The sequence below is a fragment of the Schistosoma mansoni genome, chromosome 2 (assembly GCF_000237925.1).
Source record: "Schistosoma mansoni strain Puerto Rico chromosome 2, complete genome".
Lineage (NCBI taxonomy): Eukaryota > Metazoa > Platyhelminthes > Trematoda > Strigeidida > Schistosomatidae > Schistosoma > Schistosoma mansoni.
Genome location: NC_031496.1, coordinates 13,398,738 through 13,426,736, shown reverse-complemented (window position 1 = coordinate 13,426,736; position 27,999 = coordinate 13,398,738). Strand labels below are relative to the sequence as shown.

The 27,999-nt window shown below is 34.4% G+C and overlaps 1 protein-coding gene across 1 annotated transcript in view; it reads right to left on the bottom strand.

Annotated features, from left to right (window-relative positions):
* The window catches only part of Smp_212360 (hypothetical protein), a gene marked incomplete at both ends in the record, with an annotated part of 59,706 nt that extends 32,819 nt beyond the window's left edge, over positions 1 to 26,887 (bottom strand). The window contains 2 exons of the mRNA XM_018795752.1: positions 19,083 to 19,379; positions 26,564 to 26,887. Of these exons, the coding sequence (XP_018650033.1) occupies positions 19,083 to 19,379; positions 26,564 to 26,887 (621 nt within the window). The remainder of the gene's footprint in view (positions 1 to 19,082; positions 19,380 to 26,563) is intronic.
* Positions 26,888 to 27,999: the final 1,112 nt, after the last annotated feature.

Sequence of the window (27,999 nt, the reverse complement as noted above, 5' to 3'; positions counted from 1 at the left end):
GTATCAATATGAAATAACTGTACAGTACTTTCTGATTTTCGAAATTTCAATTTTCGTACAGCAACTGAAACTTCAATATATGAGTCAATAGGATACTGACCAATACGAACTGAACCGTCGATGGCAGATGAGTTTATGTTGTGAGGACAAGCTGTACTTAGTTCAATAATGAAGTAATAGGAACGAGTAGAAGAGCTACCTGGAAGAACTAAGTTTGAGCGTAGATGAAGATATCACAAGCGCAGATCCCAGTGGCAGTAGCAAATATTCAAAAGAGAACCTTGATGGCTGCGGTAGAGAAAGGTTCCATGCAAGCAGTAGTTAGCCACAGATCAGACGGTTAGTTTTAAGTGATCCGACAAATCGAAACAGAGACAGTGTTTAATATTGTCTGTTTCCAGACTTTATTCAGTATTGCACAATAATAACAAAATAGATATCCTGAATTCAGTCATAAACATACAAACTGAATAATTCTAGTCACCAACTATACAATTCAACTCAACACTTTTTAATACTATTTCATTCAAATAATTTAATAGTTGAATTAGAAATCTATGTTCATTTTTATAAAAATACTATTTATTAAAAATAATATTATGTAGACGTGTCATTATTATTAGAGTTTACTAGACAATAATTTATTACATCATACTCATATGAACAACACTGTGTTTTTTCTTAATAATAAGAAATCATATAATAAAGATACCGACCAAGCACATGAATTTTGATTATTTACCAATGGTTAAATTATAAAAAATATCTATATTTACAAAAGAAGGAAGAATAATCGTCAATATTTTTTTTAGTTTTATAGTGTTAATAAATTAATTATAAGTGTTATTTATTGTTCATGGGGATTGATTGGTAATCATAATAATAGGAACAGATTATGGCCTTTACATTATTAACAGTAATGAGAACAATCAAAGCGTTTTTATTATACTTTATATTTTTATTTAGATAATGGATTTATTAGTTTGAATTGATCTAATCTAAAAAATGGTTATAAGCAAAGATGGATAGTGGCTAGCAGTGGAATCCAGGAAGCGCGTTCCGTCCTATTTGGGACTCGTCAGCTGTATGTACCTGCATCTCAGAGTTGATGTTCACTCTTGCACTCGAACCCAGGACCCTTCGCTTCAAACGACATCGCGTTATCCACTCAGCTACTGAGTCCTGATAGCCACTTGCTTGTGCAATGGGGTGAAGTTTGAATTCACTTAGTATTGTTTGTTTGAATCTTCCGATTGATGCTTTGGACTGCACTGGTCAACCTCTTATTGGCCATATGTGCATACTGTGCGTATTGCCTCGATAATGCCTTAATTCTGGGTTCGAGTCCCAGAGTGTACATCAACTCTGAGATGCAGGTACATCTAGCTGACGAGTTCCGAATAGGAAGAAACGCGCGTCCTGGATTCAACCCCTAGCCACTGTCAATCTTTGCTCATAATGCTTGTGAATGAAGGCAATATCGAGGCGATACGCACAGTATGCACATATGTCAATAAGAGACTGACCAGTTGCAGTCCAAAGCATCAATCGGAAGATTCAAACAAACAATACTAAGTGCATTAAAAAAATAGTTTAAATAATAAATAGAAATTCTATTTGTTCACTTTGTCAAGTTATATATTTACTGAATAGATAGAAATATCTTCTTCCAGCAGAAAAAAATTACACAATGATTATGTTATAATGCTCGGGATGCTAATTCGCCTTAGATAAATATCTACACACGATACTTTTCCAGTGTCTATTCTACAGAACTTTAACACAACTCAGATCAAGAACACGTGACTAGCCTGACTAGAACATAATTATATTACCACACCAAAACCCGACAACAATCACAATAATAATAATGGTAGGGAAATAGATAATCCATCTAATACCCGTTAGACCATTCTACTAGTCTAGGCAAACAACCAGTCATTATCATCCTCGCCCACACATCAGATTGTTAGATAGTATGTTAAGTAAAAAATCATCATCATTGATGCGCACTGCTGAGGAATCCCATAATGGGACGAAACGGTCGTCCAGTGCTTCCAGGTTTTCCATGGTGGTCTAGCTTCAATTGATTTATGATCTCAACTATTAAAAAGTCATTATAAAGTGAACGCTGATTATGTCGTTCAGAACAACATTAAAAGAATAGTATTTTGGCGATTTCGAATTATTTGAACGGTATGGTTTAATTGGGAAGCCAGGACTCAAGGTCTTGTAGGAAACCTAAGAATTATGTATACAATCTTAAGTAAAAACGAGACCTTAACCAAAACAAGTTTCATTAATATAAACCTTGTTTCCCAGAGAATATTCAACAAACATTTTCAACTCACTGCAATAAAAAATAAGCCTTCCGAATGATTAATTAAAATATATTTTTGAAAGAAAAACAGAATTTCCTCAGTGTCCCAAGACTAGAATTGTTCTTTGTTCGAGAACCTTGTTATATATATAGTCATATTATTATAAGTAAAAGTTTGAGTTGTCCCGCTGTTGATAGTTCGACTGAATTCCTATTCGCCTTTGTTGACATTTGTGCATCCTGTGTAGATGTTTCGATACAGCCATTATCTCACGTCGTTAAGGATAAATGGATCATGGCTAGAAGCAGAAATCAAGATGTGTCTCTTGACCTGTTTGGGACTTGTCAGTTGGATGTACCTGCATACCATTGTTAGTGTTCACACCCGGACTCACACTCTGAACCTTTTGATTTACACACCAAACCCATAAACCAGTGAGCTACCGAATCTAGATACCCAATAACGTTTTAAACAGGTGTGATTTCCGCATTATTATTATTATTATTATTATTATTATTATCAGAAAGGACTTGAGATATCCCGTTGCAAGTATTTGGGATTGGATCGGAATTCACTCGCCAACATTAACGAAGGAATATTTTGATCTATTATTATGATATAAACATCATATCCGTTGAATGCGTAAGTGCATTTTTGGAACCAGCAACTCTTTGGATTATGTGTAATGCATTTGAAACGAAAGACACTGAGTTGGAGTCCAGGAGCTAACATCAACACCGGGATACAGATACAACTGGCTGATCAGTCTCAAATAGAATGAAACGCATGTGATAGTTTTCGGTAATAGCCACAACCCATCTATACTAGGGTGAGTAATATGATTAATAAACAATAATGCACCATATTAATATACGCGTGCTTGACAAAGTATATGAACATGCTTATATAAACACAGATCTTATGACTGTTATAAATAGCGTCAATAAGGATAAAATTAAATGTCATTATTCAAAAATAACATAAATTAAAATTGACACAGTTGTAATAACTTATAAACAAATACTGACTTGTTTACACATTGTACATTATTTTAAAAATATAATTATAAATTGATGACATAAGATCCATACCATAAATAAGATTGGTTAGTGAAATGAATCGGTACCATTTTATGTTGGTAAAACAAAACAAAATTATGTTACATGTTGTAATATATACTCGTTAAAAAATCTTATATTTCATGGAATGGATTTCATTAGAGACTGAAATCAAGGATAATTGTGAAACAAGCAATACAGTTGGATTTTTGAATTTCTACTATTAGCGTACATGACCCAAGCAGGAGTTCGACGTGGGACCTACAGGTCTTACACAGGAAGCACGATATGTTTAAACTAATGAATTAAAATATTGTATTTAACAATTCCATTTACAGTCAATTCATGAGACAGTGTAAAGATCATCAATGGAGAGCTGCGCAATTTCTTTTGAATGCACCATTAAGAAGTATCTCAAACTAAGACACAAAAGTTCTACGAGTGAAGTAATGGGGACTTGCGGCTCAGGTTGATAATTTTTTTGAAATTGTGTTGCTGATGAAAACCAACCAGAAACTGGATAAATATTTTTCCATAGTGAAAAAAACAAGTTTAATGCATACTACTCCCTTAAATATCTATACAAAATGTTAAATATTTACTATGCGTGCTATCTGAAAGAAAAAATGCTTATATGAGAGATATGATAAACATTATGATTAGAAAGAATGTAACAAATACAGGCTGTGAATAATGAAAAGACACAACTTAAGTTGAAAAGAGAGTTGAACAACTTTTTGACATTTTTAACCAACAATTGCATCATAGTTATTCATAATATAATGTCTTCGTAAATAGTAAGCAGACTACAAGGAAAAGTATCAATAGAGGTGTAAAAATTGATTGTCGAACCACAATATCAGACACATTCATTGATAATAATAAATCAATAATTGAGATCTGCAAACTGTTTATCAAAGTGTAGAATGAGTATTTTAATCGACATGAGCTGATATTTACCCTTTCAACTAGATATTAACAAACTTTCTGACGAATACATGGCTGATGTCACAGATACATAAGCCCATTATAATTTGATAAGTGATCAGAATTACAGAGATTCAATCATTCCCATTTCCATTGTTTTACTGTGTTAAATAATAGCAATAATAATAATTATCATTATTAATACTAGGATAATGTTATAAAAAAAGTATTACTATCACTATTACTACTAGTAATATTATGAATGTTAGCTCCCATTTCTGCCTATGATTGTAAGTTTAAAGAGAGAATGAAAGAATAAGATGAATGGGACAACGGCGAAATAAATGAGAAAAAAACATTCATCCGATTGGAGAATAGTCTGGTATATACAGGATTAGAGAAACAAAGAGTTACATGATACAAGAGTATTTTATCTAATTAATGATTGGAAACAATGAAGACCTATGGATAAATAGGAATATTTTTTAATTGTTGATCTGTCAGTTTTTCTACAACCAATAGAACAAATTATAAGCGTAAACTACACAACAAATAACGATTGTTTAGTTTAAACAGCAATATTACTGTGATTAATAGAAGACAGAATGCATTCGTCAAACAGATAAGGTTGACAAAAAATGAAATCGGCTTACCAAAACTTTTGGCGAATAAAACATTATAAATGAGGAATAAACGACTGTTCATGAAGAACAAAAAAATCACAAATCCATTCATTCTGTCCTTTAAAATGTAAACAATATAACAAACGTCAATAATGGTAAATCGTGACATATTTAACGTTTTCATTGGATGTTTGTAATTTATTATTAGAAAGTGCTTATGGTGTACGGTTGATGGTCCGATTGAGGAGTCAATAGATCGAAAGAGACAGAAAAATGACAAACAATAAATTATTCTAAGGTAGATAGACACAAGAAACATAGACATATTACACATTTTGTGTAAATCAAAAACAAAGAATGATAAAGAGAAATACTAAATGCATAACACAATTGGACTATTTTAACTCTGGAATGGAACTCCTAGGCAGTGCTGACTTACAATCCTACCACAGGTAATAGACCTCGGGATCTTCGGTCTCGCGCATGAATACGTAATTTCTAGACCACTGAGCCAATGTTTAATGGTGTACAAGTCTAAATTCAATTAATTCACGATACTGCATAAATATCTTCCGCTCCCTGAGGTAAATGACCATCTCACAACCGACATAAAGAAACTCCACTGGTCACAGCTCACCGGAACTCCAGGAATTAATGCAATCTATGAACATTCTACAGTCTCCAAAAAACCCTAAACTGATAAATAGTTGTCATCCAAAATAAATATTGAATATTGTTCTTTTTTTTAAAAAAAAGTGAAATCACGTCTATTTATTGTATATGGCAAGGAAACAAACATCATTTATTGAAAGTTCGATAAATTGTATTCATTAACATGATTAAATACGAGAATGATCTTTGGATAAGAACGATGTACACAAACAAAAGCACCTTGCTTCAAAACTAGAACAAGAGCTATTTCTTCCCTTCAAATAAATATATATCAGAAGACTCATTATTGAACTTACATTACCAGACAGGTTTTATAAAGTGCTTTCCAACAAGGTTATTGATTTTCATAGTCAAAATATATCACTGAAAAATTATTTTATTACACCAGCGATGAATTCGTTCATAGGCCCGAGCTCAAAATCTCTAACAATGAAACAAATGCATTCACTCTCTATTTTCCTCTTGATCCTGAATACCAGTATCGCTTCATCCATACCTTTCCGCTCTGTCTTTTCGAACTAGATTCTTAAAGTCTGGTTTTTTTATTGATCATTGTTACTGCGTCATTCTGATTATTTCTCTCATTCGTATCTCGTTGTGCTTATGTGGTATGACAACTCCGCACATTTGCGCGAAGTTCTATGTTGATGTCTGTTTGTTACTATGACACTACATATGGAGAAAAACTACTCTAGAAAATAAATAATTAGCATATGTTTTATATAATTATTTGGTTCTTCTCATATTTTTTGCAATCTATGAAATTAAAACTAAGCAATCTACAAAGGATTCAATCTCAAGATAAAAGTACGTACACACAGACATAAACGCGCGCAAATAAAGGCAGATATAATTTATTTCCTCTAAAGCCAATTACCTGATAATATGGATGTCTACGACGAAAAGATGAATTTATTTTATGCGGTGATGAAGGGGAGTAGACACTTTTATTAGGAGTAGTAGTAATAGACGTGGATTTTGTTGTTATTGTACTATTATTGTTATTGTTACAATTGTTCAATGTCCAAAACATTTCCTCTGTCCAATTTAGATCTCCACTTAATGGAACATGTATTAAACTTCGAGGATGACGTCGTTTAAATGGACTGGAACCTTTTGATGATGTTGAACGTAACGAAGAGTGATTTACTGGCATGGTCTAAAATATATACATTCGCGTTAAACAGATGTACATACGGAATTTTATTCCCAAAGTCGTAAACCACTCAAAAAGTGTCATGTGTTCATTTATTATTATTACCGTTATTATTAAAGTTATAGGAAAAATCCATATAAGAAGTATGCCATGCTTAAACAAGCAGTGAACGGTTAATACATTACTAGGATGTTAGATACAACTGAAAGAAGCCACTCTGAATCTCAGTGCTCCTTAATATGTTCACTCAACAAGACGTATTTGCAGTCGCAAGCCAAATCAGCAATATATGTATATATATACTATTGATGGAAGCTTATATAAAGCTATGCTAGAGATTATTACTAATAATGATACATGAGTACATAAATCTAAGCCACAAATTGATATCGACATATATTACTTGACAGCGAAATTCTGATATACGATCTTTTTATGGTTGGCATTGACGTTAAAAGCGAAAGGAAATACAAACATTAAAATTTTAGTGTACCAAAAACAGTGTTCTTCTTATTAATGATATTATAATACCAATAACTGCCGTACTCCACTTTTTTTCTTTCAAAAGCAAATGAATTTTTTTCACATTTCATGGTGGCATTATTTTTTCAACTACATCAGAAAGGCAACTGGCAAACATTACACAAGTTCCTTTCAAAAACACATTTTCTTCAATACTTTTGATAGTTTTTTTTTCCTTTGATACATTAAAATATCCATAATTATTAAACTATTTCCATAAAATACTCCAAAATAAAATTAGAAAATAATTTCTGGTGTATGCGCGTACGCGATACAAAAAAGACGACTAAATGAAGTACAAATATATAGTGTCGACCTTTAAATATGATTGGGTAAATATAGGGTACAAAATAATCAGAATGTAGGTTCAACCTCTGGATGTACAACGTTCAGAAGGTATATATTATGTGAAACATTTGTCCAGTGCTTCCTTGTTTTTATGTATGCCTGGCTACACTCAGCCCGCGATGTAAATATCAGCTGTTTGAAATTTTATTTTAAAAACTGTTCAGATTAGTATATTTCGATGAATTCCATTTTTAACCACTCGGATTCAAACTTCTATTTAGTTTGAGTAAGCTGATAGTGGTAGTATTCAATAGCCTCCATACATTATGGATCAGAAACTAGAACTCTAATCTATGAAGTCGTGCTTGCACATGTATATTACACAAGAATTAGATGACAATCAATATCATAGTTTACAGGATCCTATGTTGAACGAAACCAACGAATAATAAAATGAAATAAAACGATCAAACTCTAGGAAATCCATCTTGAAGCTAGTCACTAGTGAGCAAATGATTATCATCAGAATGGGAATTTTGTGAAGATTGTAATAATTATTTATTAACAAACCTTTTTATTTTGCGTTATTCTTTTATCTGCTTATATTCATCTTTTACATAATCTTAACGATGTCTACATATTCGTTTATTTTATCCTGTTGAGGAAGCACTCAGTCATTTATTAATTCTGTTATCTTTACACAACCTCTTTTATCTTGATTATTATTACTGGTAACTATAACACTTACTCTACTCTGAATTATTACTTTCCAACATATATATACACAAAGGTTTTAGCTATGTTTCTTCATATACCTTATATCCCTATTCTTAGGATTATTATTATTATTATTTCGATTACGTTTTGAACATTTATCTAAACTTCACTGATTAAAGTATGTTAAAACATATATTAATAATGCTAATTGTAGGCAATACGCAACGGATAAGAAACCGTGAATAAAAATTCTCGTCTCCGCGTGGCAAGTTCGACAATAAAGTTAGTCATGAGCACTTCGGTGGTTGTTGTTTTTGCTCTGTTTTAAATTTAACATCAGGAGGGGTTTTGTGGAGAATTTAGTATTTTAATAGTTGAAATCATGAGTCAATTGAAGCTAGACCACCATGGAAAACCTGGAAGCACTGGACGGTCGTTTCGTCCTATTAAGGGACTCCTCAGTGGTACACATCCACGATCCCGCACTCGCTGGGTTTGAACCCATGATTTCAACTATGAAAATATCAAATTTAATAATAGATTTGGTTATATAATATAAAATGGTAATTGAAATACATATCTTATGGGATATATTGTTTCTACTATAAATAATTGTCATTCACACTAACCTGGATAATGACTAAATCATCTCATAGTTTATCATATATGTAGGAGTGTAAAATTTAAAAAAAGTGGCAATACTCGATATTAGATAATATTATATACACTATGATTATATTCGATATGATGATGACACACATACACATATACATACACACGTATGATAATTTTGCATTGATCAATTCAGATATAAAAAAATGACACATCATTTGTACTTACTTACTCACTCACTCACACAGACATAGATATATGCACATAATACAGTATACACTTAATAAAGTGGTGTATTATATCACGAATAAAACTAATTAAACCGTAAGTAAACCTTAGAAACTAATTAACTATTGGATGAGATTAATAATTTATATCAGATTACTTAGTTAAACAAACGTGATTATTAATTGTTGGTATTGATAAATTTTAATCAGATTACATTAGTCGATATGACAGAAATTATTATCATTTGTATACCAACAATATTAGTTGTATCCAATATAGATTTATCTACAAAGGTACACTCGTACGTGTATGTATAAAATAATCATACCTACACAATATGAGTGCATAAAGCAAATATCGTATAGGAGGAATATTAAGTAGACATGTTAATTCTGATGACCAATAAAATAAGAAAAAGCATGTAAATGAATATAAAAAAGATAATTAACCAATAATGATATGATAAGTAGAACTGAAAACTGATTGGTTGTTATATTGACCATTTTAATGTTACATTTATCATTTTTGTCATATAATAATGACTGGATATTTGATGAATAAATTTTTGATACGCGAAGACATTCAACTTAAACGGACACTACTTATGCTTCTTGAAATTCGCTCAACTAAGGTTCATGTATCCCCTACATGATCACTCAATAATCCATTCATCGGAATCGCTTCAGTATTTTACTGACAGACTACATATTCATAAAAAATGAGTTCACAAGGTAATAAAAACATACAAAATATATCTCTAACGAAATGAAGAATGAGAAAAAAGTACGTGGATAACAGTTTTAAAGTATACATAAAATATACCACGAAAATTAATTTTAAACCACTGCTTGAATGATAATAAACATCTGTCACACATGGTGATAATGAAGTAGAATAAACAAAAGTATTACTTATTCTTTAATCAGGGAAACTAATAGTAGTTTGACTGTTAATGGCTTAAATATTTATCATAAAGATAGATAGGGAAATAATCATTGGGAAAGGATGGCTCAGCATGATAAGATAAAATGTTGAAATTGAGATTAAATGTAATCGTAGAAACAGAAATACACCAGTTGGGAGTAGAAGATTTAAGGAGAAAATGGAAGGGGAAGCAGATGGTTATAAAGGAAGAGTATGGAAAAAAAGTTACAAGACATTAAGACCATGGTTGTACCAATCTCTTTTGGACACACAATTCACTTATAAACTGATTCAAGTTAACACTACATATTAGTCATCCCAACATTAACGATTCGATTTTATTTTATATCACAAACACTCCTTGATTCACATGCTACAGTTTCTTAAATGATGTACTCTGCCTTAAACTTGGCCAATTTTATATGGATTACTAATTTATAATTGTAGAACCTGATGAGAAATTATTGAAAAGAATATTCTTCGTTCACATAATTGTGTTTTAATTCTGGTTTACCTAGATGTATGGCTATTGCTTCGGCGATACCAAGATGCAGTATAACTGCCTTTGTCAGTCTCCTACTTACCTTGTAGATGGCTTTGAACGCAGAGTCCGTCTTGATTGAGTGACTTGTGTTCACAGGGTGTCTGATTATTGAACTTCTTATTGAGTCGTTTCCTTCTCTTCTTAGCCACGCCGGATAATGTCCTTGAATTCTTTTGGATAAAGTACGCATCAAACGACCTATATACCTGGCTGCACATGAGCAGGTAAATTGGTAAATGCACATTGATTTGGTCAGATGAGATAATTTATCCTTGAGATTGTTGGTGAACAGTGATCGGCTAGAGAATACTAATCGCAACGTTGCTGCGAACGTTTTTTTTAAGACTCATAAATTCTCCTCTTTAGGACGTTTGTAGCTATATCATCCTTAAAATTGATGTCCATGTAGTGTTTTCTTTTTGACCGACGCTATTTGTATTTCAGGCCGTTTATTTTCTATGTTCTTATGAATATATATCGAAGGATTCGCGTTTTGATAAATATCCCGTTGAAGACCCGCAGTTCGTCCTCTATAACCTAGGGACTACAAATTCTTTGTATTCGCTTAGCGAGTGATATTATTAAATCGCTTTTTCGACTAATGGAGACCCAGGTGTGAAAACCTGTTAGTTGGCCATTCCACATAGGTTTCCCGTAGATAGAACTTCTTAGAGTTCCATCTTGTTTTTACTGTTTTTTCTATATCAAGTGAATATTTTTTTGTTTCCAACTTTAAGTGTGGAATTCATCGCTGTGTGACAGTTAGTAATTGTCTTTAGAAGATGACTCAAATTATATTTGTTGTCACAAATGATAAAACTTTCATCTACGCACCTTTTATACAGGAGGAAGTTTTCTGGTACTTCAGTTTTACACTACCGCTATGGTACAACAGAACTCCAAAGAATTTGAAAACAACACAGAATTAAAGTATATTACAAAACAACGAACACACTTCGAAATACTTTAGTTCATTTAAACGAAAAACTCCCCTTTATATCAAGACAGAACTGTGTCTACAAATTAGGATGTGTCGATTATGATGCCTCCTATATTCAAGAGTCATCTCGCGAAATCTTGACTCCAACCAAATAACATATTAGGTACACAAGGAAACCACCTAATGATCCCGTAGAACTGAATAGACTTCAAATTAGATTGGTAATGGCAGTTCATGCCATTTTCAACAACTACCAAATCGATCTCAAAAACATCAAAATATTACCACAAGGTTTTTTCCAACTATAAATGGGAGTAGCTGAAGCTTCCCATATAATGCTTAATCCTACTGTTCTCAATAGAAAAGAAGACCTCACTGTACATCCGACTTGAACTATCTATCCAAGCTACGATGTCTTATATCATTTACATAACACACTATTACGTGCATACAAATTAAACACTATACTTTTGCACCACAAACGTCACATTTTTTCATCCCTGACCTTGTACACATACACACACAAATTACATACATGTCGCTTTAAAACACCTTGACCGAAATGACATGATATTGACTTGTTCAGACCTGTTTTTTGATTGATCGCAAATAATATCCTTGCGTTGTTCCTTTGTACTATTTAAACTTGGATTAATTTTGATCTGGTTATTTATTCTCTGAAGACGTGACTAGCACTGAGTCACGAAACGTCATGAAATCTATTTTTTCTACTCACTGGAACATTACGAATATATTATTTTATTTATAACAATCTACCTAATTCTCAATTTATTCGAAATTATCAAGTCAAACCTTGGTAATGATACCTACCAAATATTAGCTTATTGAATCAGTTATTATCAACGTTGAGTTTGGAGAAGACATGCATTGACCAAAGTTATCATACTACATACGCACAATAAAATGAAATTAACAAGATAAATTGTTCAAATAATCGAAATAATAAATAATAGAAGCAAGACTAAATATTAGGAATAGGGCTCAAAAAACAGAATGGACAGGACATTCAAAATCGAGAGGAAAGAAAAATATGAATGCATCTGGACAATTGTGAACAATTCTAAGCCATGTCACCCGAAATTTCTTGTCACTGACTAGCGTTAGCCCTTGATTTTCACAAAATTAGGTCATAGTTTTGAAACCCTGCCTCTGTTCCACAACTTCGACTTCAGATAGTAATCAATAGTCCTTATTATTAGTAATGAGTACATAAATCGGTTGTTTTTTAAAGAATACTTGATCATTATTATTAAACTTTACGAGTTCATCTTTGATTTAAAAGTAATTTCCGATCAGCTTGATAGGGAGTATGTGTAAAAATCAAAACAGGACCATTTTACGAAAAATGAACGATAACAACGGATAAATAAACTAAAGAGAAAAGAAAATTAATATTTAGTACGAACAAATAGACACTGCTGAAAGAAAGGAAATGCATACTCAAGCACAATATTATTTATTGGTAAAGAAGTTATTGATTTTACATAAAACATTGGAGAGATATATATGTATACAAGCTAATAAAAGAAAGGAAACGTTCTATAGCATATGACGATGTTAAGAGAAAGTGACCTATATTCTAAAAAACCGACAAATATATATGCTTTTTTTAAATGCTAACAACTCTTCTCAATGAAATTCCGAAAAATTAAACAATTTGTTGGGTTTAATGTAATCATTTGTTTAATAATGTATTACAAAAGTCATTCAGTATTTGCTGTTAATGTGGTAGGAACACTTTAGTGATTTGTGTGTGAGGCATCGACAATAGTAAGCATAAAATAACTATGTTGTGAAATCATTTCAACTAAGGCAGATTAGGCAAATACTTCAGTTGAAAATTGATCCTCAATAACACAAATTTACTGAATATATGACCAGTGAAAAAGATAAGCGCCAATAACTGATCAGTTGATCAGTTATATATATATATATATATATATATATATATTAGTGATGGTTCATAAATTAACCTCATAATCTATCTCAATTGACGCTCAATTGACGCTGATGGATCACTGAGTAGTAGTCAATTTCATGTTGACCTGAACCGTAGAGCGTCAATAGAAGCTCATCGATTAAGATGCACTATGATTACTAGTCCAAGTAACTCAAGATCGCTTCACTATGCTTAGATGGTGGCTGGAAGAATGCAAGAAAGAGACTGCCTTCTGATATGAAGAGCCAATCAGAATTAGCCCTGATTAATGAGAAAGTCAACTGATGGTAGTCAAAAGTGATCTAAAGGACAAGTGCATTTCATTGGCTAAGGAATAGGTCCATTTCCTAAGGATTAGAGTGGTATATATGAATGAGTATTTGTGCATTTTATTCAGTGGTCCAATACACTTTCTCGCCCACTTATGTTCGCACTCAAGTAGTCAATTGGGTGGTTAGCGCGTAGTACATAGTGTATGAATATCAGATTTTGGACACCGTACGTCACAACTCCAATCACCTTGTATTCCAATTGATCAATTCATTTAATTTGATTTTCAGATTATTCACCATATGATCACCTCAATACAACCACAAATCAATTAACGATGAAACGAATCCATACTAAAGTGTACACTAGTAAATAAATCATAAAGTGTAATATTGTGGCATGATTATGACTCATGGTCGGACAATAAAAGAACCACAAACTATAAACTCTTAATTCAACTCATTAAGAATACTTGTAAAAGTTGTAAAAATGACTGCGATGATCTAGTCTGTTTCACATACATGATTCCCTATCTTTGAGTTTAAAAAGACAGAATACAATGAGTTCACTATCTATTTTGTTGCTTACGGTCATTAACTAAATACAAACTAATCAATTTAATGAAGTCAAAATTGCTTTTGGTAAATATTAACGAACCTGAAAGTTAGTAAGTGATTTGTTCACATGAGTCAATATAGTAATAATAATAATAATAATAATAATAATAGTGGTAATGGCAATAATGATAATAAGATCAATAAATATCACTAATGATTACGATGGATGTTTTAGAAATTTCCTAATAATTACCACTGCATTTCGAAAATAAACATAATTAGAATGATTCTTCAAATATATCCTTATAGTAGTATTTTCACACGAATAAAAAAAAACAATTTCCTTCACAAAAGAATTCACATTAAAAAAAAGTTCATCGATCAATAACAATTTTATCTATCATATTGACTAATCCCCCCACTTCACATCATATATACATAGTTTTACAGAAAAAAAAGACAAACATTACAATTTAACATGAACAAATCACTGTTTTGTTTTTTTTTCTTTGTATTTTAGATATCTGCTTCAGTTTTTACAAAATCAATAAAAAGTCATGTAATATCAAGACAATATAATAAGAAGTTAAATGTTAATTAAATCGATGACTTAAAAGAATACTCAATTGATAATTATAAAAACGTGCAATGAGTGAAGATAATTTTCAATTAATGAATTGATTTTTAATATATAAACATTTTTGGAATATGATGATGATGAAAATTTTCTCTTTTGTCTATCAACTGATTTTTAAAGCAATACATAGATATTTGTAAAAAAAAGTCCTATATTTAGAAGTTACTTATGTAGATATATAAGAACATTCGTCTAAATTATAGCGAATAGTTTTACAGTATTTGGGTGCCGAGTTGATGTAAGACATTAAATAGGAATAATATATCTTTGTAAAATCTCAGCGAATGAATTTGAAAGGAAATCTACTTATGTAGACTTTATATAAACGTTTGTATTTCTCATTTTATATAAACTAGTTCTGGTTATTGTCTAAAAGTGCCCCCAAATGCCCTGGTACGGCCGAGAGTGGGTAGAGTACGCTCTCCCTCTCGAAATGCTCTCACATGGCCACGCGTATAAAGCCTCTACCAGGGAAACCCTACTCACTGCCTTCTCGTGGCATTACTTCTGTTTACGAAATTGAGAGGACAAAAAGCGAATGTCCGGAGCTTTAGCCTGGTTGGTGGATACGGATAGTTCATTTAGGAGAGTTGGAAAACCCTGATTCCAAACCAATGGTGCACATGAGCTTCAGGATCCTGAAAAAACGAATGGCGTATGAATCAATCGTTGGTCATCGACTACTATGAGACTGCATCTCCCTACGATGCTCCACTGTCATGTGGATCAGATCTTTAGATCAAAGGCCTGGGGTGTGGCCCCCTAAGCAAACCACCTGCTTCGGTTTTGGCACCTGGGCAGTATCACAGCCCTCACACAGATCAAATGAGATTTGTCTGGCGCATATGTATTTGGTGTCCCTTTGTACCAATATTTATGTGTTTAAATAAATTGTCTAAAAGTATGCACATTATGTTTAGACTTATTTTTTGTTCTGAATTCCATTGAATCTAATCTATTTCTTGAACAGTTACAGATATAGAAGAATATGATAATTTATTCAAGGAGTATTTTGCCAACAGATATTTCAAGGTTAAAAGAGATCAAAATGAGAGATTATACATAATATAGATATTGTTACGGAATCTAAAAATAAGATGAATAATACTAATATATGAAAAATACGTTTTTTTTCCGAAAAGATCTAAGATGACCCATTATTTCATGAATTTGAAATAAATGTTTACCGAAATATGGTAACATATGAACAGTTTATTCTGAATGAACCAAAACTTTTAAAAAATTTCGTTTCATAGATTTTTGTAAATACTTATTTTCTAAAATTTTTTTTAAAAAAATATTAGTTTACAGTTAAATTTTACAAGGTTAAATGTCTATGTAACAAACTGAGACAATGTCATGTAAATTAGTCATGGAGAATGAAAATGAAAGACCGTCATTTGAGTTTTGATTAAAGTAGGCGATTAAATTATTGATGAAAATCACTTTCATGTAGCACAGGTTTTAAAGATCTAACTGTATTTATTTATCAATGTATAGGGATGATATATACAGAGATTTGCAGTAAATTGAACTTGTCAAGTACTGTATCATTTTTTCTGAATGTATGTATATATTTTGTTATGACTGAGAAATCCTATAAAATACTACAATTGATATTATTAAATCCACTCCATCTATTGCTCAGCTGTTAAATGGTAAATAAACAGCGTAGTTGAAAGACTACAACTTAACAATATTCTTATTTAAAAAGCTAGTCTGTATATATTGAATAACTGTTCAAATAAATACTTCACATGAATCGTTATTATGACTGAAATCAATATGAGTTATTTTTCATAGTAGAAAGCATGAGTCAATTGAAGCTAGACCACCATGGAAAACCTGAAAACACTGGACAGCCGTTTCGTCCTATTATGGTACTCCTCAGCAGTGCGCATCCACGAACCCGCTCTCGCGAGATTCGAACCCAGGACCTACCAGTCTCGAGCCGAAGCCCTTAACCGATAGACCACTGAGCTGGCATCCAACGGTGTTAACGTCTAACTTCAACTGATCCACGACTACTGGTCGCGCACTGCTGAGGAGTCCCATAATAGGACGAAACGGCCGTCCAGTGCTTCCAGGTTTTCCATGGTAGTCTAGCTTCAATTGACTCATGATCTCAACTCTATAAAATACTAAATATCATTCATTAATAACTCATCTTACACATACATACATACACACAATTTATGCAGTCCCATTTAATTCACATCGTTGAACTTTCCACTTGATTCTCATTCAACTGACTCATATTATCCTGTTTACAAAAATTCGACATCCAAATATGATTGGATTAAAAAGTAGTAGAGATTTTGATATGATTGTTAAAAAACACTATATATTTCTTTGATGATTTTGATTTTAATTATTTCCCTGAAGAAGTCCAGACAAGTTAGCTGGACGAAACGTTGGAACTATTTATATATTTCAATCGCTGAGACTATTTCAAATATAATTTTTTCACATATAATGAATTATCTATACTCGGCGCCCAATTATTGTCAAACTATTCGTTCTAACCTTGACGAATATTCGTATAAATAAGGGAAATGTTTACAATCTTTATTATCAAATGCTAGTTTTAAATTTCATAGGGGAATAGGTTTCATTGAGACCTGCTCTGTTCATTAAAAGTAGAATCCAAGCACCATTGTAAACTAAGAAATCAAAATTTTCTAGCTCAACGATGTTTCGTATCATGCAATATTCAACAAAAGTTTTTCAAGTTTAATATTGACAGATACCTTGACCAAGAACCTGACAAGACTAAACAACAGGATAAAATACATAAAGATGAAGCTTCATAATTTTTTTAATTTTTATGACATTATACTCAAGTTAGAGAGACGTAGATGATCGGTCTGTTAATGACCTCTCTTCAGATGTGAATAATTTAAGACATTAAGGAGGAAGAATGTATATATAAAATCTCAGCAAATGAATTTCAAGTAAATCCAACGTTTCACCTGGCAATCTGGTTCAAGCCTTTTCAAGGAAATATAGTCAAACATCAAAATTATCGAATAGAAATAAGTATATGGTTCTCTGGTTAAGTGTATACTGAATAGGTCATCCAATCAAAGTTAACAATGTTTAAAGTAGATATTTGCTATAATGTGTAAGAGACATGTGGTGTGAAACGAAGTGTGTTAACATAACAGATTATGTAAATTCGTAAGTGGATCTGAGGTGTGAGAACAAATTTCATTGACTATTTATTGCCCCTGATCGGTGAATTTTTAAAAGAAAACATACAATTTTTGTATATGAAATGAATGTCACAGCATGCATAAAATGAAGATAAATGAACAAAATAAAAGTGAGTGAATGAATGAATGTTTGTGTTATTTTTTTGTTCCAGTTAATCAGATAAGACAACTGATTAGAACAATTGGATGTAATTGTTTTTATTCAAATAATAAGTGATAGATAATATGGAATAAGGAGTTCAACTTTACTTATTAATTATTAGTTGCTACGCGACAGCTAATTGTATTCCATCTCTCCTATTAATACTATTTGGATTTATCCTTATACGTAGGGCTTAGGCCGTTAGTCTTTCTTTGGAAGAATTAAAACCTTTTTGTAGGATTCTTGTGCCATTGAAATCAATATTGAATTCATCATTGTTAAATATGAGTAATAGAACTGGACAGAATACTGATTAGACCTTATTTATATACTGTTTATAATATATCAAGTTTACTAGAACCCTGGCATTTGGAGCGAACGGTACTGGGTTCGAGTCCCAGAGTGAACAACTCTGAGATGCAGGTACATCCAGCTAACTAGTCTCAAATAGAGCGAAATGCGCGTCCTGAATTCCGCTGATAGCCACTATCTATCTTTGCTTACAACAAACGAATAGTTATACAAGTACATGAAACAGTTGGTCCTTTGTCCAATATAATGATTAAGAGAGTAATATACTGTTTAAAATGAAACAAATTTACTTTAAAGAAACAAAGAATTTATTATCATTTCAAAAATGCTAAATTTTACTTGGAAATACAAGAGAAAAAATGCTTGCATATAATCATACTACCATAATTCTCACATTAACATACTATAATTACAAGTTAAAATTGATAATAATGCAGAATAACTGTTTAACACTTACACTGTAAAGATTTGCAAAACGTCTAGGTCGAGATCGACTTGGCTTTGAAACATTTTGACTGGATAATGCACTTGTAGAACTGGACTCCACAATATGACGGCTTTGAACTGTTGACAATGATGATATAGTCAAGTTGGAACTGGAGCGCAAACCAATCAATGGAATATTTTGATTACTTTGATGTAATTTATGCGAGCCAAGTATTGATGATGATGATGATAAACTTGTTTTAGATGTTAGAAGAGAATTTATTGCATTATTTTGACAAGATTGTTTACTAGTATTATGTTGCTTATTCTTAACATTAAGAAATAACAATAAATATGAATTTTACAATTTGTTCAAATAACATATAATACTTTTTAATAAGGTACACTAAGTTATAGAAAGGTTGTGAAAACATGTATTTATTAAAGACTAACAGATAGAGAATGAAACCAACAAAGTAGTCACCATTGGGGAGTTCGAAAATACATTTCGTCAAAGTCAAGCCCAGAAAATACTAGGAAATGTTTTGTCCAATCAGAATTGAATAGACGCTTCTCAGAAATATGTAGAATAATGAACGATTACATGTTACGTTTTTGATTGGATAATTACTCATACTATTACTACATCATTTTTCTAGAAATTTCTAAAAGACCAGGAACACATGCTATTTTATAAATACTCTTGATTTTCAGTACACAAACTAGCGTTCGAATAAAGCCCTCACACTTCGTTTCCTTTTTCTTTTGTTCGAGTTAACGTACAGAAGCCGTCTGGAATTGTAGGATGCGGCTAGGAAGTCAGTAATAGGCATTTCCAGAAGCAAATTTATCAGTCACGAACTTACACATAAAATATCGTAAGAATTAATGGAAAATACTAACAACAAAAATGTAAATCTGTGTATTAACTGTGTTTAATTATCAATACGTTTGATATGCTACCAAGAACATCGACCGATTGACATCACCAGCCACTATGCTTGTACACTAAACAACACAGCACAAAGATTCTCATAGGATGATAACAGTAATGAAATTAAGACAATGCATTTTACTTAGGTAACTCTACTTGTACACAATCAATAAAGTTGTTTCTAACATACAATAAAAAATTTTCATACTTAAAGTGAATAATAACAGTGCACTTATTCAGAACAAGTATATTATATATATATATATATATATATATATATATATATATATATATATATAGTATAAGATCACGTTATTAGTATTAACCTGGAATTAAAAGTTTGAGACATGGCCTTAATTTATCTTAATTAACCTTTTAATTATCACGGGAAAAAAATTTACATATGTTATTTAGAACAGAAAAGAATGGAAAGAACACGAATTACAGTGTTATAAACAAGCATGTGAGACATAATTACCATACATACCAGATGAACTTTCAGCTGATCTCCGGTATTTCAACCTATTAAAAACTCGTAAATTGAATTAATATTTGAGGCTTATATTCAAATAAATGAGATGTACAGTCAACTTCCTAGTCCATGATAACGACAACGATGAGATAATTCCGCCACTTGATTTATGCCCTCTTCTTATCTACAGCACTTTAGCTCGGAAGTCGAACAAACTCAGAGCCAAAGGAGTGTCACAGTTTCCAGTTATCGAAGAAAAATGTCAAATATCGAGGTTGGTTATCAGGTATCAAAATGAAGGACAGTACACCCCTTAACGAACTGGACACCTGATCTACAGGATGCAGTTTGTGTATGCCCGATTGCAATTACCACTTTGACGTGGTGGTCGGGCTTGTCTATCGTGATGAACCAATCGAGCTATACTGTCTGGAACAATCGATCCTCAAGGTCCTACCATGCCAGGCAGGTCGGTTGAAGAGCAATAAGACTAAAAGCAGCAACCCAAGGTCTGAGGGTGAAGTCGTACTGCTGATTGTAGAGGGGTACGATAGCAGTAAGGTGTTTCCCTCGGACAACTAGCATCTGCAGCGGTGCTGCCTTCTCACAAGGAAGTAAGGGGTTAGAAAAGGTCGACCCTAAAAATGTCACACCTCATCTTACCTCACTGATTTCCATCTCCGGCGGTAAGGCCCTTTGAACAACGGAGCTAACACGTCAAAAATCCCCCACAAAAAGACCGTGCGTGATCGGCCTCAAGCAGTTGTCCCTTGGGCACTGCGGTCACGCTTCCAGGTCGTTAAGACCAACATTAATCAAACTTCCTTTTCAAATCCCTCAAGAAATACCCTTCCACGGTGTGGGCAGCCGGGAAGTGATATTAGCCCTCATACCCGTAACAGCACACGGCACCAAGTTGGTTACTTTCAAATCCTTCCTACATCTGCTAATAACTCTCTTATCTCCACGACTAATCATTCTCACACCCCTTTATCACCTCTCATCGCTAGGGCAAACGATTCGAGTACACGGAACGTTATTCCTGGTCTCCTGCAACCACACTCTAAACTACATGTAGGAGCTCTTAACGTCCGAACATCATGCCAAATAGGACAACAGGCCTCCTTAGCTCGGACTATAGAATCTCGCACCATCGATATGTTCTGCGTCTCCAAAACACGCATACAGGATCCGAGTAGCGTCATTCATTTGACCTCATCATGTCAAAATAAAGAACCAACTCGATACACGCTCCGTGTATCTGGAAGCCCTGATACTGCTTCCCGTGGTCTCGCTGGCATAAGTATACCATTGAGTCCTAGGGCAGAAATAGCTCTTTTGGACTGGATCCCAGTAGACGGTTTGTGCGCCGTCTGACTTAACGGAACAGTAAAGACTCGGAAAGATAGGGATACTCGTCGTTGCCTCTGCCTGCTCTCCCACTGACTGCAGCTCGGATGATATAATAGGTGAGTTTTACAGAAAGCTTTTTGAACTTCTCGGTTAGCGGGACATAGATTGGATTAAAGCATGTTTCATGCATGATGGTGTTGCAGCGCGCTGATTGGCTAATTATAAAGCAATCAGCCCTGGTAAATTATTGGAGAAAAATCTAGAAGTTTCCTATGTATATACTATAAATATATGAACGTGATTCAAATCAGTGATTGCTGTTCATTTACGATTGTTATTTTGAATATAATTTCATTCCTGATCAACGTGTTCTGATTTTGGGGTCTTGTTGAGTGTCATTGTATAAGAATACTAAGCAATAGGAATAGCTGCGTCGTTTATTACCAAATACAATTATAACATTCTCCGAAAAGCTAGGCGCTCTCATGTAGTAATAGTAGCAGGTGACTTTAATGCTCAAGTAGGTTAATTAGGTGAAAGGGAAAGACACCTGGGTGGATCTTTTGGTGTCGTGGCTCAAAGAACAGATAATGACGACCGTATGTTGCAGCTATGCTCAGATAACCGCCCGTTTATTGCAAATACTAACTTTAAGCATAAGGAAAAACATCTTTTGACATGACGACCCCAGAATTCGTCCCAATGTTGGACCCAATTAGATCACATCGCTATCAGCCACCGATGGAGGGGCTCGATAGAGGACCGTCGCTCATTCTGGAGCACATGTTTAGATTCAAATCACGCTACGTCAGGTCCTAGAACAAAGACACATTTAGACGTCCCACAATCGTAGTATTTCTTGACCTTAAGGCGACATTCGACTCAGTTGGTCGTGAGGTTCTATGGCAGTGTTTGTCACTGAAAGGAGTACCTAAGAAGTACATTAACCTCATAAAGGCTCTCTACTCGAACACGACTGGTCGAGTGAGAGCCTATGGCAAACTGTCATCAGAATTGGTTACCTCAAGCGGTGTTCGTCAGGGCTTTCCATTCTCGCCATTCTTGTTTAACTTTGTCATTAACATGCTTTTAGAGATTACACTTTCATTATCTCAATCTTCAGGAGTTGAACTTTTACTGGGAGGCTCACTTGTTAACTTAGAATACGCCGACCTCATAGTTTTATTTGGTGAAGACGCTGACAAAATGCAGAGTCTTCTGACCACTATAAGCAACTATGCAGGCATGTTCGGGATGCGATTCTCTTCCTCAAAGTGCAAAATGTTACTTCAGGATTGGGTTGCATCGACACCTGAAATAATCATAGGGAGTGAAGTAGTTGAGTGCGTCGACAGCTTCACTTATCTTAGGAGTCTCATCAGCCCTTGTGGTCTGGTGTGTGACGAAATCTCAGCACGGATACAGAAGACTCGTCTTGCTCTCACCAACTAGCGTCATTTATGGCGTAGGCGAGATATCCGTCTAGCAAACAAAGGAAGGGTTCACTGCGCAGCAGTTCGTTCCGTCCTACTTTATGGCGGTGAAACATGGCCGATAAGAGTAGAGGATATTCGTAGGCTACTAGTATTCGATCATAGGTGTCTTCGAAGCATTGCTCGTATATCCTGGGACCACCGGGTGAGTAATGCAGTTGTTAGGAAACAGGTACTAGGTAAGGATGGTAAATCGATTGATGAAGTAGTGAAACTCCATCAGCTGAGATGGCTGGAACATGTGTTACGTATGCTCAACCACCGACTGCCCCGACGTGCAATGTTTTATGGTGTAAGAGTAGGTTGGAAGAAAGCTAGGGGCGGCCAGACCAAAATGTGGCACAAATCCATGAAGTCACTGACAAGTGGACTGAGCAATGTTGGTAGATGTAGACTACCTGGTTGGGACTCGCGAGATAATAGCAATCGATGGTTAGAGACCTTGAATGAGATGGCTCAAAATCGTTTGCAATGGCGAAGGTGCATTCACCCTTTGTGTTCTGCCAAATTTTAATCTTCTGAATTCTTCATGTCCCTATTCGTCAAGTTTTAGAGCACAGACATGCTTATAGGCGTCTGACAATGATAGTTTTTCTTGACTTAAAAGCAGCATTTGACTCTGTAGACCGAGAGGTTCTGTGGCAGTGTCTGTCATTGAAAGGTGTACCTGAGAAGTACATAAACCTTGTGAAGGCTCTTTACTCGAACACTACCAGTCAAGTGAGAGCTTATGGTGAACTGTCATCTGATTTTACAACCTCAAGTGGTGTCCGTCAAGGCTGTCCACTATCCCCATTTTTGTTTAACTTCATTATAGACCTGTTGCTGGAAATAACACTTTCGTCGACTGAATTTTCAGGAATTGATCTTCTACCAGGAGGTTTACTTATCCACTTAGAATACGCAGATGACATAGTCCTGTTTGGTGAAGACACTGACAAAATGCAGAGTCTTCTGTTGGAACTCAGTAATAATGCCAGGATGTTTGGGATGCGTTTCTCCCCATCCAAATGTAAATTGTTACTCCAGGACCGGCCTGCGTCAACACCTGAACTAAGGATAGGGAGTGAAGTAGTCGAACGCGTCGACAACTTCACTTATCTTGGAAGTCTGATCAGCCCTAATGGGTTGGTGTCGGACGAAATCTCAGCACGGATTCAAAAAGCTCGTTTGCCTTTTGCCAACTTACGTCACCTATGGCGAAGACGAGATATGCGTCTATCAATTAAGGGACGAGTATAATGCGCGGCAGTTCGCTCTGTTCTACTTTACGGCTGCGAAACATGGCCATTAAGAGTAGAAGATACTCGTAGGTTACTATTATTTGACCACAGATGCCTTAGAAATATTGCTCGCATCTGCTGGGATAACCGGGTAAGTAATAGTGAGGTTAGACGCAGAGTATTAGGGAATGATGGTAAATCAGTTGATGAGGTGATGAATCTTCATCGACTGAGATGGTTGGGTCACGTGTTACGTATGCCTGAACACCGATTACCACGACGCGCAATGCTGACTAGTGTAGAGGATGGTTGGAAGAGAGTTAGGGGCGGCCAAACCAAAACATGGCATCAGTGATTCAAGTCACTAACTTCTAGTCTGAGCCATGTTGGCAGATACAGACTACCTGGTTGGGGTCCGCGTGACTATCGTAATAAATGATTGTAGACTCTGGGTGACATGGCTCAGAATCGATCACAATGGCGTAGGTGTATACACTCTATCTTCCCTTAAACCTTGAGATTAAAATTGCTTCATAATTTTTTTCCTTCCTATACTATATCCTTATATACAACCTTTCTTTATATACTACCACCACTAAATTAATTACTTCTATGAATCCGGTGTTCATCTTGTTGTGCTAACGAGGTATGGCAACTTGGACCGATGCATATATGTGCCTGGTCCTACGTTGTCGCTGGCTAACTGACTGACTGACTCATGTCCCTATCCTTTTTCTCTTTCCAAATTTATTTCACTGTATTATACTCCTTGAATAACATCTTCAAACCCTAATCTTTCGGTTTACTGCTTATACTCTTACTACTTCTATCACTATGGGATTTGAATCGAGAACTGCATCTCTGTGCTAATGTGGTATGGCAACTCAAATTGATGTACGTACATACGAAGTTCTACGTTGAGATTGACTGACTGAAATCGGACAAAACAAGAAGAATCTAACCATTTTAGTTATTAGTCAGTTATTAAATTGACGCCTCATTATTACAGAAAAATTCCACTTTTTCTTCAAATTATCATAAACAGAACTTTGTGCACGTCGAGAAGATTTCACAATGTCAAAGGTAGTTGAATTTGTTTCCACAGAAGTTATACGTCTTATCAAACAGAAATATTATTCCCTGAATGAATTCTATATATCTCCTGCGTTCGATACTATGTAGCATAACAATGGTAGGTATAACCTTGGTGTATTTGTGTCAGAGTTAAGCAATATTTGGTACGTAGACGATGAACACATTGGCTGAACTAAATTACATTTTAGGTCATACCTACAAGAATGTATTGAAACTTAAAAGTGTAAATAACAGCAGAACACACAAAACTTGAATGTAGACAGTTTCCTGTGAAAAAACCATTTCAATTAGTAACAGCGAACGTTAGAAAACTAAACAATGAGTAGTGTCCTAAGTTAAATAAAATCCTTAATAGAAATACTAGTAACAAATGGAATGATATCTAAAATAAGAAGAGAATGTGAAGCGGTTGCTTCCTGGTCATGTTAATTTTCCAGCATACATTGTTAGTTTATACTGAAAGCCAACAATGTTTACAAAGGAAAGAAACAGAATAAGTTGATACTATGGTGGTAAACTGTGAAAACTGTCTACACACTCACTCCCATGAAGTAAACTGGATTGCGAAACATGACTTTTACTCTTCTGAATAATCTTAGTGGATTCGGTCATTTGCAGTCTAGAGTTTTCAATTTATAGCAGCCACTTGCCAACACTAGTAATCCTATCGTTTACGTAAATTATACTGGATAAATGAGACTAATACAGCTCATTGGTTTGTATAAGTCTTTAAGCCATACTAATTTTATAAAACGCAATGGAACTACCATTCAAAACGAGTGAAGCAGGGTCCAAAACTGAAACCCGATGACAAAAAATCTAATGACTTTCGTTACTGTATGGCGTACAGAAGTAAAACCTTTTGATTTGTAAATTTATAAACTACATTGAACAGCATAAATAATTACAATTTTAAATATTGAGGAAAAACACTCTACTTACTTCACATTCTGCAGATCTTATGTGATTTGGTATGGATGCGAATGAATTACTTAGAGTGTTTTTAAGAACATTAGGTCCAAGAACACTTGGCATAACTGGGCGTTTACTGTCATTATCGTCGAACCGATCATCAATACGTTTCGTACCAACTAAATCATTCGATATAGATACTTCAGCTAGGTGACGGGAATCATCTGAGTCTTCTAGGTCCGGTTCGCAGAAAGTGAATTTGACTGGCAAATGAGAGCAACTTGTGCTTAAATGGGGAGATTTAAAGTTAGAATCTGTTTCAGTAGCGGAACTCAGGAATTGTGTTTCGTTCATTATTAGCTGGTGCAAGACGCTCAGTAAAAAGTAAACAGTCGATTTCAGCTCTTGAATTTCTTAACATAAGATTCATTAAACTCTAAATTCAGATGAAAAACAAAACATTAAAGTGGTAAATGGTGATGAATAGATATGCGGTTATGTATAAAGCACCATTGAAAACCGAGCGCTATTGCTAGGGAAACTCGCTTGTTAACCATCATTTGATTTGTGGATTTTATGACACTACTTAAAATCATCCTAATTGATGTACAGAATATTACTAGTAAGTAAGTACGAAAGCACTAATAAGACTAACGAGTAGTTTGCAGATGTTTTAGTAATCAGTGCAGTCCCCTCGTATCCCCTCGTTACTGTTAAGCGAAAATTCGGCTTTATTGGCTGAATCTGATCTAGCGAAAGCGGAGACATTTGCTAACTATTTCAGTGAAGTCTACTCTACGTGTAGTGTTACAACTACTTGTCCCGTTGACAATGAGATACCAGCCATAGGACCTTTACACGTGACAGAGGATATTGTTCTTCCTTTGATAACTAACCTAAAACCTTGTAAGATACCGGGCCCCGATGGGTTACACCCACGTTTGCTGTCATCGCTTGCGGACATTATCTCAAGACCGCTCACGATGCTCTCCAACATGTCCCTTTCACAGGCTCAACTACCTAGAGACTGGAAAGACGCCATAGTCCTATATTTAAGGATGGTCAGAGACGGATCGTATCTAACTACCGGCCTGTTAGCCTGACCAGTATAGTAGTTAAGTTACTTGAAAAATTAATTCGGGCTAAGCTACTGAGTCACATAGATTCGTACAATCTGTTAACTCCCGAGCAACATGGGTTTCGTAACAAGCATTCATGCTTGACTAACTTACTCATTGCGAGAGAGGATTGGACAGCTGCCCTAGACAACGGCCTGTCTGTCGACATGATATTCATAGATTTTAGCAAACCGTTTGATAAGGTTTCACACTTAGGTCTTATGCAAAAGCTCTCGAGCTTTGGAGTAACAGGTGCTATACAGGAATAGATAGGAAGCTTCTTATGTGACCGCAGACAGAGAGTAAGGGTCAATGGAACGCTATCCGAATGGAAACCGGTCGAAAGTG